The sequence below is a fragment of the Mustela nivalis genome (assembly GCF_964662115.1).
Source record: "Mustela nivalis genome assembly, chromosome: 17".
Lineage (NCBI taxonomy): Eukaryota > Metazoa > Chordata > Mammalia > Carnivora > Mustelidae > Mustela > Mustela nivalis.
Genome location: NC_139036.1, coordinates 2244552 through 2260100, shown reverse-complemented (window position 1 = coordinate 2260100; position 15549 = coordinate 2244552). Strand labels below are relative to the sequence as shown.

At 62.5% G+C, this 15549-nt stretch overlaps 1 protein-coding gene across 1 annotated transcript; it reads left to right on the top strand.

The window, feature by feature from the left end:
- Positions 1-3323: 3323 nt before the first annotated feature.
- LOC309852202 (uncharacterized protein) lies at positions 3324-12843 on the top strand (the record flags this gene model as incomplete). Its single annotated transcript, XM_082708499.1, has 4 exons — positions 3324-3494; positions 3928-4087; positions 4352-5027; positions 12825-12843. The coding sequence occupies exons 1-4, from the start codon at positions 3360-3362 to the stop codon at positions 12841-12843; spliced, it is 990 nt and encodes a 329-aa protein (XP_082564625.1). The 5' UTR covers positions 3324-3359.
- Between the last annotated feature and the right edge of the window lie 2706 nt (positions 12844-15549).

Here is a 15549-nt window from a genome sequence, read left to right as displayed (position 1 = left end):
CTGCACCTGCCCCTACACCTGCCGCAGACCCAAATCCTAACCCTGTTCTTGCCCCTGCCCCTGCCCCTGCCCCTGCCAGGAAGGCCTCCTCTTTCCCTGCCGGTGCACCTGTTCCTGCCCTAGACCCAGCTCCTGCCCTTGATTCTGCACTTGCCTCAGTTCCTGCTCCTGCTCCTACTCCTGCTCCTGCTCCTGCCTGTACCCCTGCCTCTGCGTCTGCCCCTGCCCCTGTCCTTTCTCTTTTCCCTGCCAGGGCCACTGCCCCTGCACCTGCCCCAGACCCAGGTCCTACCCCTGGTCTTGCCCCTGGCCCTGCCCCTGCCTCTGCCAGGAAGGCCTCCACGTTCCCTGCCTGCGCCCCTTTTCATGCCCCAGACCCAGGCCCTGTCCCTGCGTCTTCCCCTTCAACTGCTGCCATTACTTCCCCTGGCCCTGCCAGGACCACTGCCCCTTCCCCTGGCCCTGCCTAGACCCATGCTCCCACCCCAGACCCAGCTCCTGCCCTTGACCCTGAACCAGTCATCACCAATGCACTTGATCCAGTTCCTGCTCCTGCCCCTTCCCCTACCCCTGCGTCTGCCCCTGCCCCTGCCCCTTTCCTTTCTCCTTTCCCTGCCAGGGCCACTGCCCCTGCACCTGCCCCAGACCCAGGTCCTACCCCTGGTCTTGCCCCTGGCCCTGCCCCTGCCCCTGCCCCTACCAGGAAGGCCTCCACTTTCCCCGCCTGGACCCCTGTTCCTGCCCCAGACCCAGCCCCTGCCCCTGCGTCTTCCCCTTCAACTGCTGCCATCCCTTCCCCTGGCCCTGCCAGGACCACTGCCCCTTCCCTTGGCCCTGCCTAGGCCCCCGTTCCCGCCCCAGACCCAGTCCCTCTCCTTTGCTCCTGCTCCTTTCCCTGCCCTTGCCTGGGCTCCTGTTCCTGCCTCTGACCCAGCTCCTGCTCTGGATCCTGCACCGGCCACTACTGCTGATCCTGTCCCCGCCCCTAGCCCAACCCCTACCCCAACACCTTCTCCTGAGGGCCTCCCAGACCCGCATCCAGAGCCCACAACTCTGCGGGGAGATCTTCCCAGAAAAATGCCATCAGTTTTCCATCCCCTGACCCCGACATCCCCCCAGAATGTTTCATCCCCCCTCCTTGTGTTCTTCCTCTCCTGTATGGAGTCACCGTTCTCGCCGCCGTCCATCTCCTCTATGCCGTGTATTATTTATTTTAAATAAAAGTTCTTGTTTTCCCTTGAACACGTCATGAGCATGAAGTGCATTCCCAACGCTGTGCCACCACGCCCCAGAACATCGTTGCAGGCTATCTCCTTCCCCAAAGGAGGAGACCCTGTGCCCAAGCCCTCCTGCCCATTGTTCCCCCCAGCCTGGCCCCTCGCAAGCCCTAAGCTGCTTTCTCTTTCTGTTCCTGCACGTGTTCTGGAGGTTTCTGGAAGTGGAATCCCTCAATAGGTGCCTTTGTGTCTGCACCTATTTTCAAAGGGCCCTTGTTTGGGGTTGGGTTAGGTTTGGTTTTTGTTTCTTCTCTCTGTTTGACATAGAATTTCCCTTCTTGGATGTTGAGACGCCCAATGGATTACAGAGGAGATGTCATCCTAGGGACCCCTTTAGGAATTCTGGGCACAATCTCGGGGCCAAGGCCCCTGTTCCTGCTGGGACACCACAGTCGGTCCCCAGACAGGACACGGCTGTTTCCTCCTGTGGCCCACACAGAAACCAGGGAAATGCAGAAAGCTGGAAGACACACCGCGGAGCGCAAAAGCATCGCTCACAACCCTAGACCAGAGAAAGATCTCCCATGGGTCTGCTCCACTCCATGCTCCAAGTCTCTGGGTCCCACAGGGACAGAGACAGGGACAGAGACTAGACATGTGCAAGTTCAAGGGGGAGGAGAGGCACACAAGGGGTATGTGTCAGGAGATGCAGGAGCTCCCGGGGAAGGACTCAGGCAAAGGAAACCCTGGGGAGGCAGTGCTGGTCACCCTCAGCCTGGCAGGTGTCTGGTCTGGAGATCAGCAGCCCTGGGGAGAACGTGAGAAAGCAGAGGTCCGATGCAGGGCCCCTGGAGAGAAGGCGGACAGGCACTCCTGTCTGAGACAACAGTGAGCGGCACCCATCCCAGGCCACAGGCCCACCTATCACCTAGCAGGGCTCAGCCTGGGACTCACCCCCAGAATCTCTGGCTCGATTGGCCACGGATGTGTTTTCAGTAGGATTGGGCACAGCAGTGGTGAGACAGCAGGGAATGGAACAGTGTTCATGCCCAAGGAGGTGGAGGGGATCCTCATCCCCGTCCTCCTGACACAATGTCCTGGGGCTCCTTTCTCAGTGTTGTCTGAGGCACAGGATCGAGGCAGCCCCTCTGAGACCCCACTCCTGCCACCCTGCTCCTGGGGACATTCACAATAGTTTAAGGAGGACGTAGAGAGGATCCAGGATGACAGAGGGCCAAGGAGAAGGAAGGTCAGCACTGGGAGGACAGATGGACCAGCCCCGAGCCACCATGCAGGGCCTAATCCTAACCCGAACCAGAACACTAATACTAAGCCGAATCTGAACCGGAACTCGAACCCTAAACCATAACCCTAACACCGAACCTCAACGCGAACCCAAACCCTAACCTCAAGTCGTAAACCTGAACCCAAACCCGAACCCTAACCCTAACCCTAACACTAACACCTAACCCTGACCAGGACCCTGACTGTGAGCCTGGCCCTAAACCTAACCATACCATGAAGCTGACCCTGACCCTAACCAAGAAACAAACCCGGACCCTAACACTGACCCTGAACCTGACGGTGGGCCTGACCCAAACCCTGACCGTAACACCAATGACGCTGACCCTAAACCTCACCCTGAACCGGACCCTAACACGGATCCTGACCCTAAACCTAACCCTGATTCTAAACCTAACCCTAACCCCTACACTAGCCCTAACCCTGACCCTAACACTGTCTAACCCTACCCTAACCCCAACCCTAAGACTAAACCTAACCCTAACCCCAAACCCTAACCCTGACCCTAACCCTGACCCTAAAACTAACCCTAACGCTAACCCTGACCTGACCCTATACTGAAACCTAACTAAACCCTGACTCTGACCCTAAGCCTGACCCTGACCGTGAACCTGACACTGACCCTAACACTAACTCTAACCCTAAACCCTAACCCTAACCCTAACCCTCAGGGAGCTCTCGTGGGAGCAGGAAGTCCGGTAAGGAGCCCCCAGGCAGTGGTGACCTCACTTCCCTGATGACACAGCCCAACGGAATTGGAACCCACGTATCCAGGCACCCACATTCCAGAGAAAACCCCCCTGCCCAGCTCATTTCTGGGCAGATCCTGAAGGAAGCGACATGTTCTGCTGCTGCCTACCGAAGCCCAGAGGATGCAGGCAGAGGAGAGCTCGCCCGCCAAACACGTCCCCCCACTGGGCAGGTCGTGTCAGGCTTCCCCGACGACTCTGGCCCTTTGGCAAAAAGAATCAAAAGGTGATACCGGGAGGCTCAGAGTCAGACAGCCCCACACCTTCTGACCGACCCGTGTAGGCCTACGTCTCCTCCCCGTGTGTGTGTGTGTGTGTGTGTGTGTGTGTGTGTGTGTGTGTGTAAAGAGAGCTCATGGGGGGGTGGAGACGCCCCAAGCAGGAGCAGGCTGATGAGGGTTCAGATGCCTGGTGGGCAGGTCATGTTCACACCCCAGGTTAAGGCTGGCAGGGTGGGACGGAGTGTGGGGGCTGCACCCTTCTACCCAGGGTTGATCCTGAGACCCTGCAGGGACGGGTCACTGACCCAGGTGCGGGGCTGTGCACACACAGGTCTGCGTGGGATCTGGGAGAAGCAGGGGCACTGGGCAGGAGCACGGTGGGTATGGCTGGGCAGGGCTCTGACGCCTCTTGCACACTCCCCGTCTCTGCCTTGGCAGGCCACGGATGAACTAGGAAGGAGGCGGGAAGACACGCACCCCTCCCCGACCACGGAGTCCCCGGTCCTGGGAAGGCCCTCGCTACCTCCCAGACCACTGCCCGCGGTACTCCACTGCACTGCGGTCCTGGACACGGAGCCCACGGAGGCCAAGTCCGAGGGTGAGAAGGCTGGGGTGGGGTGCCTGTGGCTGTGTGGGGAGGGGTCGGTGCTGGGCCCCACAGGGAGAAGCCCCCACAGGCCGGTGTGGGGCCAGGAGCCTCGACTTGGCTCGGAGCACCCAGGGGGTGGACTGCAGTCGGGGAGACGTCCCGGGGAGGGTTCCTTCGTGGCTGCGGCTTCTCCGGGAGGCCCCGGGCTGGGCTCTGTCTCTGCAAAGCCACAGGGAGAGGCAGGCCCGCGGGTGACCTTCTCTCCTCTCCCAGCTTCTCCAGTGGAGGAGCTAGACCCACTCCCAACTTCAGCCACTCCGGAGGGGCACATGGTGTCTGGAGTCACTTCGGCGGGAGACCGGGAGCCCACAGGTGCCCGGGCGCCTGCCCACGAAGATGCTGATGCTGTCCGGGGAGAGCTGGCTCCTGCTCCTGCCCCCACCGCTGCTCCTGCCGCTCCCCCTGCCCCTGCCCCTGCCAGAGCGACTCCCACTTCCCCTGCCCCTGCCTGTGCTCCTGTTCTGGCCCATGACCCAGATCCTCCCTTGGTCCCACCCCTTCCCCGACCCCTCCCTGGGCCCCTGTTCCCGCCCCAGACCCAGCTCCTGCCCTTGACCTCGCCCAGGCCATCACCCCTGCCCTTGCCCCAGCTCCTGCCCCTGCCCCTGCCCCCGCCCCTATCCCTTCGCCTTTCCCTGCCAGGGCCACTGCCCAGGCACCTGCCCCTGCACCGGCCCCAGACCCAGGTCCTAACCCTGTTCCTGCCCTTTCCCCTGCCCCTTCCCGTGCCCCTGCCTGAAAGGCCTCCACTTTCCCTATCAGTGCCCCTGTTCCTGCCCCAGACCCAGCTCCTGCCCTTGACCCTGCACCAGTCATCACCAAGGCACTTGCCTCCGTTCCTGCTCCTGCTCCTGCCCCTTCCCCTGCCCCTGCGTCTGCCCCTGCCCCTGTCCTTTCTCTTTTCCCTGACAGGGCCAATGCCCCTGCACCTGCCCCTGCACGTGCCCCAGACCCAGGTCCTGCCCCTGCACCTGCCCCTACACCTGCTGCAGACCCAAATCCGAACCCTGTTCTTGCCCCTGCCACTGCCCCTGACCCTGACCCTGACCCTGCCCCTGCCCCGGCCCCTGCCAGGAAGGCCTCCTCTTTCCCTGCCGGTGCCCCTGTTCCTGCCCCAGACCCAGCTCCTGCCCTTGACCCTGCACCAGTCATCACCAAGGCACTTGCCTCCGTTCCTGCTCCTGCTCCTGCTCTTGCTCCTGCTCCTGCTCCTGCCCCTTCCCCTGCCCCTGCATCTGCCCCTGCCCCTGCCCCTGTCCTTTCTCTTTTCCCTGCCAGGGCCACTGCCCCTGCACCTGCCCCAGACCCAGATCCTACCCCTGGTCTTGCCCCTGGCCCTGCCCCTGCCCCTGCGTCTGCCCCTGCCCCTGCCCCTGCCAGGAAGGCCTCCACTTTCCCTATTCCTGCGCCAGACCCAGGCCCTGTCCCTGTGTCTTCCCCTTCAACTGCCGCCATCCCTTCCCCTGGCCCTGCCAGGAACACTGCCCCTTCCCCTGGCCCTGCCTAGGTCCCTGTTCCCGCCCCAGACCCAGCTCCAGCCCTTGACCTGGCCCAGGCCATCACACTTGCCCTTGCCCCAGCTCCTGCCCCTGCCCATTCCCCTGCTCCTATCCCGTCTCCTTTCCCTGACAGGGCTACTGCCCCTGCACCTGCCCCGGCACGTGCCCCAGACGCAGGTCCTGCCCCTGCACCTGCCCCTACACCTGCCGCAGACCCAAATCCTAACCCTGTTCTTGCCCCTGCCCCTGGCCCTGCCCCTGCTCCTGCCAGGAAGGCCTCCTCTTTCCCTGCCGGTGACCCTGTTCCTGCCCCAGACCCAGCTCCTGCCCTTGACCCTGCACCAGTCATCACCAAGGCACTTGCCTCCATTGCTGCTCCTGCTCCTGCTCTTGCTCCTGCTCCTGCCCCTGCCCCTGTCCTTTCTCTTTTCCCTGCCAGGGCCACTGCCCCTATACCTGCCCCAGACCCAGGTCCTACCCCTGGTCTTGCCCCTGGCCCTGCCCCTGCCTCTGCGTCTGCCCCTGCCCCTGACCCTGCCAGGAAGGCCTCCACTTTCCCTGTTCCTGCCCCAAACCCAGGCCCTGTCCCTGTGTCTTCCCCTTCAACTGCCGCCATCCCTTCCCCTGGCCCTGCCAGGAACACTGCCCCTTCCCCTGGCCCTGCCTAGGCCCCTGTTCCCGCCCCAGACCCAGCTCCTGCCCTTGACCTGGCCCAGGCCATCATCCCTGCCCTTGCCCCAGCTCCTGCCCCTGCCCATTCCCCTGCTCCTATCCCGACTCCTTTCCCTGCCAGGGCCACTGCCCCTGCACCTGCCCCGGCACGTGCCCCAGACCCAGGTCCTGCCCCTACACCTGCCCCTACACCTGCCGCAGACCCAAATCCTAACCCTGTTCTTGCCCCTGCCCCTGCTTCTGGCCCTGACCCTGACCCTTACCCTGCCCTTGCCCCTGCCAGGAAGGCCTCCTCTTTCCCTGCCGGTGCCCCAGTTCCTGCCCCAGACCCAGCTCCTGCCCTTGACCCTGCACCAGTCATCACCAAGGCACTTGCCTCCGTTCCTGCTCCTGCTCCTGCTCTTGCTCCTGCTCCTGCTCCTGCCCCTTCCCCTGCCCCTGCATCTGCCCCTGCCCCTGCCCCTGTCCTTTCTCTTTTCCCTGCCAGGGCCACTGCCCCTGCACCTGCCCCAGACCCAGATCCTACCCCTGGTCTTGCCCCTGGCCCTGCCCCTGCCCCTGCGTCTGCCCCTGCCCCTGCCCCTGCCAGGAAGGCCTCCACTTTCCCTATTCCTGCGCCAGACCCAGGCCCTGTCCCTGTGTCTTCCCCTTCAACTGCCGCCAACCCTTCCCCTGGCCCTGCCAGGAACACTGCCCCTTCCCCTGGCCCTGCCTAGGTCCCTGTTCCCGCCCCAGACCCAGCTCCAGCCCTTGACCTGGCCCAGGCCATCACACTTGCCCTTGCCCCAGCTCCTGCCCCTGCCCATTCCCCTGCTCCTATCCCGTCTCCTTTCCCTGACAGGGCCACTGCCCCTGCACCTGCCCCGGCACGTGCCCCAGACGCAGGTCCTGCCCCTGCACCTGCCCCTACACCTGCCGCAGACCCAAATCCTAACCCTGTTCTTGCCCCTGCCCCTGGCCCTGCCCCTGCTCCTGCCAGGAAGGCCTCCTCTTTCCCTGCCGGTGACCCTGTTCCTGCCCCAGACCCAGCTCCTGCCCTTGACCCTGCACCAGTCATCACCAAGGCACTTGCCTCCATTGCTGCTCCTGCTCCTGCTCTTGCTCCTGCTCCTGCCCCTGCCCCTGTCCTTTCTCTTTTCCCTGCCAGGGCCACTGCCCCTATACCTGCCCCAGACCCAGGTCCTACCCCTGGTCTTGCCCCTGGCCCTGCCCCTGCCTCTGCGTCTGCCCCTGCCCCTGACCCTGCCAGGAAGGCCTCCACTTTCCCTGTTCCTGCCCCAAACCCAGGCCCTGTCCCTGTGTCTTCCCCTTCAACTGCCGCCATCCCTTCCCCTGGCCCTGCCAGGAACACTGCCCCTTCCCCTGGCCCTGCCTAGGCCCCTGTTCCCGCCCCAGACCCAGCTCCTGCCCTTGACCTGGCCCAGGCCATCATCCCTGCCCTTGCCCCAGCTCCTGCCCCTGCCCATTCCCCTGCTCCTATCCCGACTCCTTTCCCTGCCAGGGCCACTGCCCCTGCACCTGCCCCGGCACGTGCCCCAGACCCAGGTCCTGCCCCTACACCTGCCCCTACACCTGCCGCAGACCCAAATCCTAACCCTGTTCTTGCCCCTGCCCCTGCTTCTGGCCCTGACCCTGACCCTTACCCTGCCCTTGCCCCTGCCAGGAAGGCCTCCTCTTTCCCTGCCGGTGCCCCTGTTCCTGCCCCAGACCCAGCTCCTGCCCTTGACCCTGCACCAGTCATCACCAAGGCACTTGCCTCCGTTCCTGCTCCTGCTCCTGCTCTTGCTCCTGCTCCTGCTCCTGCCCCTTCCCCTGCCCCTGCGTCTGCCCCTGCCCCTGTCCTTTCTCTTTTCCCTGCCAGGGCCACTGCCCCTGTACCTGCCTCAGACCCAGGTCCTACCCCTGGTCTTGCCCCTGGACCTGCCCCTGCCCCTGCGTCTGCCCCTGCCCATGCCCCTGCCAGGAAGGCCTCCACTTTCCCTGTTCCTGCCCCAGACCCAGGCCCTGTCCCTGTGTCTTCCCCTTCAACTGCCGCCATCCCTTCCCCTGGCCCTGCCAGGAACACTGCCCCTTCCCCTGGCCCTGCTTAGGCCCCTGTTCCCGTCCCAGACCCAGTTCCAGCCCTTGACCTGGCCCAGGCCATCACACTTGCCCTTGCCCCAGCTCCTGCCCCTGCCCATTCCCCTGCTCCTATCCCGTATCCTTTCCCTGACAGGGCCACTGCCCCTCCACCTGCTGCGGCACGTGCCCCAGACCCAGGTCCTGTCCCTGCACCTGCCCCTACACCTGCCGCAGACCCAAATCCTAACCCTGTTCTTGCCCCTGCCCCTGCCCCTGCCCCTGCCCCTGACCCTGCCCCTGCCCCTGCCAGGAAGGCCTCCTCTTTCCCTGCCGGTGCCGCTGTTCCTGCCCCAGACCCAGCTCCTGCCCTTGGCCTGCACCAGTCATCACCAAGGCACTTGCCTCCGTTCCTGCTCCTGCTCCTGCTCTTGCTCCTGCTCCTGCCCCTTCCCCTGCCCCTGCGTCTGCCCCTGCCCCTGCCCCTATCCATTCTCTTTTCCCTGCCAGGGCCACTGCCCCTGCACCTGCCCCAGACCCAGGTCCTACCCCTGGTCTTGCCCCTGGACCTGCCCCTGCCTCTGCGTCTGCCCCTGCCCCTGACCCTGCCAGGAAGGCCTCCACTTTCCCTGTTCCTGCCCCAGACCCAGGCCCTGTCCCTGTGTCTTTCCCTTCAACTGCCGCCATCCCTTCCCCTGGCCCTGCCAGGAACACTGCCCCTTCCGCTGGCCCTGCCTAGGCCCCTATTCCCGCCCCAGACCCAGCTCCTGCCCTTGACCTGGCCCAGGCCATCACCCCTGCCATTGCCCCAGCACCTGCCCCTGCCCATTCCCCTGCTCCTATCCTGTCTCCTTTCCCTGACAGGGCCACTGCCCCTGCACATGCCCCGGCACGTGCCCCAGACCCAGGTCCTGCCACTGCACCGGCCCCTACACCTGCCGCAGACCCAAATCCTAACCCTGTTCTTGCCCCTGCCCCTGCCCCTGCCCCTGCCCCTGCCCCTGCCCCTGCCCCTGCCCCTGCCAGGAAGGCCTCCTCTTTCCCTGCTGGTGCCCCTGTTCCTGCCCCAGACCCAGCTCCTGCCCTTGAACCTGCACTTGCCTCCGTTCCTGCTCCTGCTTCTGCTCCTGCTCCTGCTCCTGCTCCTGCCCGTTCCCCTGCCCCTGCATCTGCCCCTGCCCCTGTCCTTTCTTTTTTCCCTGCCAGGGCTACTGCCCCTGTACCTGCCCCAGACCCAGGTCCTACCCCTGGTCTTGCTCCTGGCCCTGCCCCTGCCTCTGCCAGGAAGGCCTCCACGTTCCCTGCCTGCGCCCCTTTTCATGCCCCAGACCCAGGCCCTGTCCCTGCGTCTTCCCCTTCAACTGCTGCCATTCCTTCCCCTGGCCCTGCCAGGACCACAGCCCCTTCCCCTGGCCCTGCCTAGACCCATGCTCCCACCCCAGACCCAGCTCCTGCCCTTGACCCTGAACCAGTCATCACCAATGCACTTGACCCAGTTCCTGCTCCTGCCCCTTCCCCTGCCCCTGCGTCTGCCCCTGCCCCTGCCCCTGTCCTTTCTCCTTTCCCTGCCAGGGCCACTGCCCCTGCACCTGGCCCAGACCCAGGTCCTACCCCTGGTCTTGCCCCTGGCCCTGCCCCTGCCCCTGCCAGGAAGGCCTCCACTTTCCCCGCCTGGACCCCTGTTTGCCCCAGACCCAGCCCCTGCCCCTGCGTCTTCCCCTTCAAATGCTGCCATCCCTTCCCCTGGCCCTGCCAGGACCACTGCCCCTTCCCCTGGCCCTGCCTAGGCCCCTGTTCCCGCCCCAGACCCAGTCCCTCTCCTTTGCTCCTGCTCCTTTCCCTGCCCTTGCCTGGGCTCTTGTTCCTGCCTCTGACCCAGCTCCTGCTCTGGATCCTGCACCGGCCACTACTGCTGACCCTGTCCCCGCCCCTAGCCCAACCCCTGCCCCAACACCATTCCTGTGGGCCTACCAGAACCTCATCCAGAGCCCACAACTCTGCGGGGAGATCTTCCCAGAAAAATGCCGTTAGTTCCATCCCCTGACCCCGACATCCCCCCAGATTGTTTCATCCCCCCTCCTTGTGTTCTTCCTCCCCTGTATGGAGTCACCGTTCTCGCCGCCGTCCATCTCCTCTATGCCGTGTATTATTTATTTTAAATAAAAGTTCTTGTTTTCCCTTGAACACGTCATGAGAATGAAGTGCATTCCCAACGCTGTGCCACCACGCCGCAGAACATCGTTGCAGGCTATCTCCTTCCCCAAAGGAGGAGACCCTGAGCCCAAGCCCTCCTGCCCATTGTTCCCCCCAGCCTGGCCCCTCGCAAGCCCTAAGCTGCTTTCTCTTTCTGTTCCTGCACGTGTTCTGGAGGTTTCTGGAAGTGGAATCCCTCAATAGGTGCCTTTGTGTCTGCACCTATTTTCAAAGGGCCCTTGTTTGGGGTTGGGTTAGGTTTGGTTTTTGTTTCTTCTCTCTGTTTGACATAGAATTTCCCTTCTTGGATGTTGAGACGCCCAATGGATTACAGAGGAGATGTCATCCTAGGGACCCCTTTAGGAATTCTGGGCACAATCTCGGGGCCAAGGCCCCTGTTCCTGCTGGGACACCACAGTCGGTCCCCAGACAGGACACGGCTGTTTCCTCCTGTGGCCCACACAGAAACCAGGGAAATGCAGAAAGCTGGAAGACACACCGCGGAGCGCAAAAGCATCGCTCACAACCCTAGACCAGAGAAAGATCTCCCATGGGTCTGCTCCACTCCATGCTCCAAGTCTCTGGGTCCCACAGGGACAGAGACAGGGACAGAGACTAGACACGTGCAAGTTCAAGGGGGAGGAGAGGCACACAGGGGGTATGTGTCAGGAGATGCAGGAGCTCCCGGGGAAGGACTCAGGCAAAGGAAACCCTGGGGAGGCAGTGCTGGTCACCCTCAGCCTGGCAGGTGTCTGGTCTGGAGATCAGCAGCCCTGGGGAGAACGTGAGAAAGCAGAGGTCCGATGCAGGGCCCCTGGAGAGAAGGCGGACAGGCACTCCTGTCTGAGACAACAGTGAGCGGCACCCATCCCAGGCCACAGGCCCACCTATCACCTAGCAGGGCTCAGCCTGGGACTCACCCCCAGAATCTCTGGCTCGATTGGCCACGGATGTGTTTTCAGTAGGATTGGGCACAGCAGTGGTGAGACAGCAGGGAATGGAACAGTGTTCATGCCCAAGGAGGTGGAGGGGATCCTCATCCCCGTCCTCCTGACACAATGTCCTGGGGCTCCTTTCTCAGTGTTGTCTGAGGCACAGGATCGAGGCAGCCCCTCTGAGACCCCACTCCTGCCACCCTGCTCCTGGGGACATTCACAATAGTTTAAGGAGGACGTAGAGAGGATCCAGGATGACAGAGGGCCAAGGAGAAGGAAGGTCAGCACTGGGAGGACAGATGGACCAGCCCCGAGCCACCATGCAGGGCCTAATCCTAACCCGAACCAGAACACTAATACTAAGCCGAATCTGAACCGGAACACCGAACCTCAACACGAACCCAAACCCTAACCTCTAATCGTAAACCTGAACCCAAACCCGAACCCTAAACCTAACCCTAACACTAACACCTATCCCTGACCAGGACCCTGACTGTGAGCCTGACCCTAAACCTAACCATACCCTGAAGCTGACCCTGACCCTAACCAAGAAACAAACCCTGACCCTAACACTGACCCTGACCCTGACAATGGGCCTGACCCAAACCATGACGGTAACACCAATGACGCTGATTTTAAACCTCACCCTGAACCGGACCCTAACACGGAACCTGACACAAAACCTAACCCTGATTCTAAACCTAACCCTAACCCCTACACTAGCCCTAACCCTGACCCTAACACTGTCTAACCCTACCCTAACCCCAACCCTTAGAATAAACCTAACCCTAACCCCAAACCCTAGCCCTGACCCTAACCCTGACCTGACCCTATACTGAAACCTAATTAAACCCGACTCTGACCCTAAGCCTCACCCTGACCGTGAACCTCACACTGACCCTAACACTAACCCTAACCCTAAACCCTAACTCTAACCCTAACCCTAACGCCTAACCCTAACCCTAACCCTAAACCCTAACCATAACCCCACCCTAACCCTATCCCTAACCCCTAACACTAACCCTAATGCCTAACCCTAACCCTAACCCTAACCCTAAACCCTAACCCCAAACCTAACCCTAACCCTATCCCTAACCCCTAACCCTAACTTTAACCCTAACCCTAACCCAAACCCTAACCTAACCCTAATCCTAACCCTAAACCTAACCCTAACCCTAACACTAACACCTGCCGCAGACCCAAATCCTAACCCTGTTCTTGCCCCTGCCCCTGCCCCTGCCCCTCACCCTAACCCTAACCCTGCCCCTGCCCCTGCCCCTGCCAGGAAGGCCTCCTCTTTCCCTGCCGGTGCCCCTGTTCCTGCCCCAGACCCATCTCCTACCCTTGACCCAAGGCACTTGCCTCCGTTCCTGCTCCTGCTCCTGCTCTTGCTCCTGCTCCTGCTCCTGCTCCTGCCCCTTCCCCTGCCCCTGCGTCTGCCCCTGCCCCTGCCCCTGTCCTTTCTCTTTTCCCTGCCAGGGCCACTGCCCCTGTACCTGCCCCAGACCCAGGTCCTACCCCTGGTCTTGCCCCTGGCCCTGCCCCTGCCCCTGCGTCTGCCCCTGCCCCTGCCCCTGCCAGGAAGGCCTCCACTTTCCCTGTTCCTGCCCCAGACCCAGGCCCTGTCCCTGTGTCTTCCCCTTCAACTGCCGCCATCCCTTCCCCTGGCCCTGCCAGGACCACTGCCCCTTCCCCTGGCCCTGCCTAGACCCATGCTCCCACCCCAGACCCAGCTCCTGCCCTTGACCTGGCCCAGGCCATCACCCCTGCCCTTGCCCCAGCTACGGCCCCTGCCCATTCCCCTGCTGCTATCCCGTCTCCTTTCCCTGACAGGGCCACTGCCCCTGCACCTGCCGCGGCACGTGCCCCAGACCCAGGTCCTGCCCCTGCACCTGCCCCTACACCTGCCGCAGACCCAAATCCTAACCCTGTTCTTGCCCCTGCCCCTGCCCCTGCCCCTGCCAGGAAGGCCTCCTCTTTCCCTGCCGGTGCACCTGTTCCTGCCCTAGACCCAGCTCCTGCCCTTGATTCTGCACTTGCCTCAGTTCCTGCTCCTGCTCCTACTCCTGCTCCTGCTCCTGCCTGTACCCCTGCCTCTGCGTCTGCCCCTGCCCCTGTCCTTTCTCTTTTCCCTGCCAGGGCCACTGCCCCTGCACCTGCCCCAGACCCAGGTCCTACCCCTGGTCTTGCCCCTGGCCCTGCCCCTGCCTCTGCCAGGAAGGCCTCCACGTTCCCTGCCTGCGCCCCTTTTCATGCCCCAGACCCAGGCCCTGTCCCTGCGTCTTCCCCTTCAACTGCTGCCATTCCTTCCCCTGGCCCTGCCAGGACCACTGCCCCTTCCCCTGGCCCTGCCTAGACCCATGCTCCCACCCCAGACCCAGCTCCTGCCCTTGACCCTGAACCAGTCATCACCAATGCACTTGATCCAGTTCCTGCTCCTGCCCCTTCCCCTACCCCTGCGTCTGCCCCTGCCCCTGCCCCTTTCCTTTCTCCTTTCCCTGCCAGGGCCACTGCCCCTGCACCTGCCCCAGACCCAGGTCCTACCCCTGGTCTTGCCCCTGGCCCTGCCCCTGCCCCTGCCCCTACCAGGAAGGCCTCCACTTTCCCCGCCTGGACCCCTGTTCCTGCCCCAGACCCAGCCCCTGCCCCTGCGTCTTCCCCTTCAACTGCTGCCATCCCTTCCCCTGGCCCTGCCAGGACCACTGCCCCTTCCCCTGGCCCTGCCTAGGCCCCCGTTCCCGCCCCAGACCCAGTCCCTCTCCTTTGCTCCTGCTCCTTTCCCTGCCCTTGCCTGGGCTCCTGTTCCTGCCTCTGACCCAGCTCCTGCTCTGGATCCTGCACCGGCCACTACTGCTGATCCTGTCCCCGCCCCTAGCCCAACCCCTACCCCAACACCTTCTCCTGAGGGCCTCCCAGACCCGCATCCAGAGCCCACAACTCTGCGGGGAGATCTTCCCAGAAAAATGCCATCAGTTTTCCATCCCCTGACCCCGACATCCCCCCAGAATGTTTCATCCCCCCTCCTTGTGTTCTTCCTCTCCTGTATGGAGTCACCGTTCTCGCCGCCGTCCATCTCCTCTATGCCGTGTATTATTTATTTTAAATAAAAGTTCTTGTTTTCCCTTGAACACGTCATGAGCATGAAGTGCATTCCCAACGCTGTGCCACCACGCCCCAGAACATCGTTGCAGGCTATCTCCTTCCCCAAAGGAGGAGACCCTGTGCCCAAGCCCTCCTGCCCATTGTTCCCCCCAGCCTGGCCCCTCGCAAGCCCTAAGCTGCTTTCTCTTTCTGTTCCTGCACGTGTTCTGGAGGTTTCTGGAAGTGGAATCCCTCAATAGGTGCCTTTGTGTCTGCACCTATTTTCAAAGGGCCCTTGTTTGGGGTTGGGTTAGGTTTGGTTTTTGTTTCTTCTCTCTGTTTGACATAGAATTTCCCTTCTTGGATGTTGAGAAGCCCAATGGATTACAGAGGAGATGTCATCCTAGGGACCCCTTTAGGAATTCTGGGCACAATCTCGGGGCCAAGGCCCCTGTTCCTGCTGGGACACCACAGTCGGTCCCCAGACAGGACACGGCTGTTTCCTCCTGTGGCCCACACAGAAACCAGGGAAATGCAGAAAGCTGGAAGACACACCGCGGAGCGCAAAAGCATCGCTCACAACCCTAGACCAGAGAAAGATCTCCCATGGGTCTGCTCCACTCCATGCTCCAAGTCTCTGGGTCCCACAGGGACAGAGACAGGGACAGAGACTAGACACGTGCAAGTTCAAGGGGGAGGAGAGGCACACAGGGGGTATGTGTCAGGAGATGCAGGAGCTCCCGGGGAAGGACTCAGGCAAAGGAAACCCTGGGGAGGCAGTGCTGGTCACCCTCAGCCTGGCAGGTGTCTGGTCTGGGGACCAGCAGCCCTGGGGAGAACGTGAGGAAGCAGAGGTCCGATGCAGGGCCCCTGGAGAGAAGGCGGACAGGCACTCCTGTCTGAGACAACAGTGAGCAGCACCCATCCCAGGCCACAGGCCCACCTATCACCTAGCAGGGCTCAGCCTGGGACT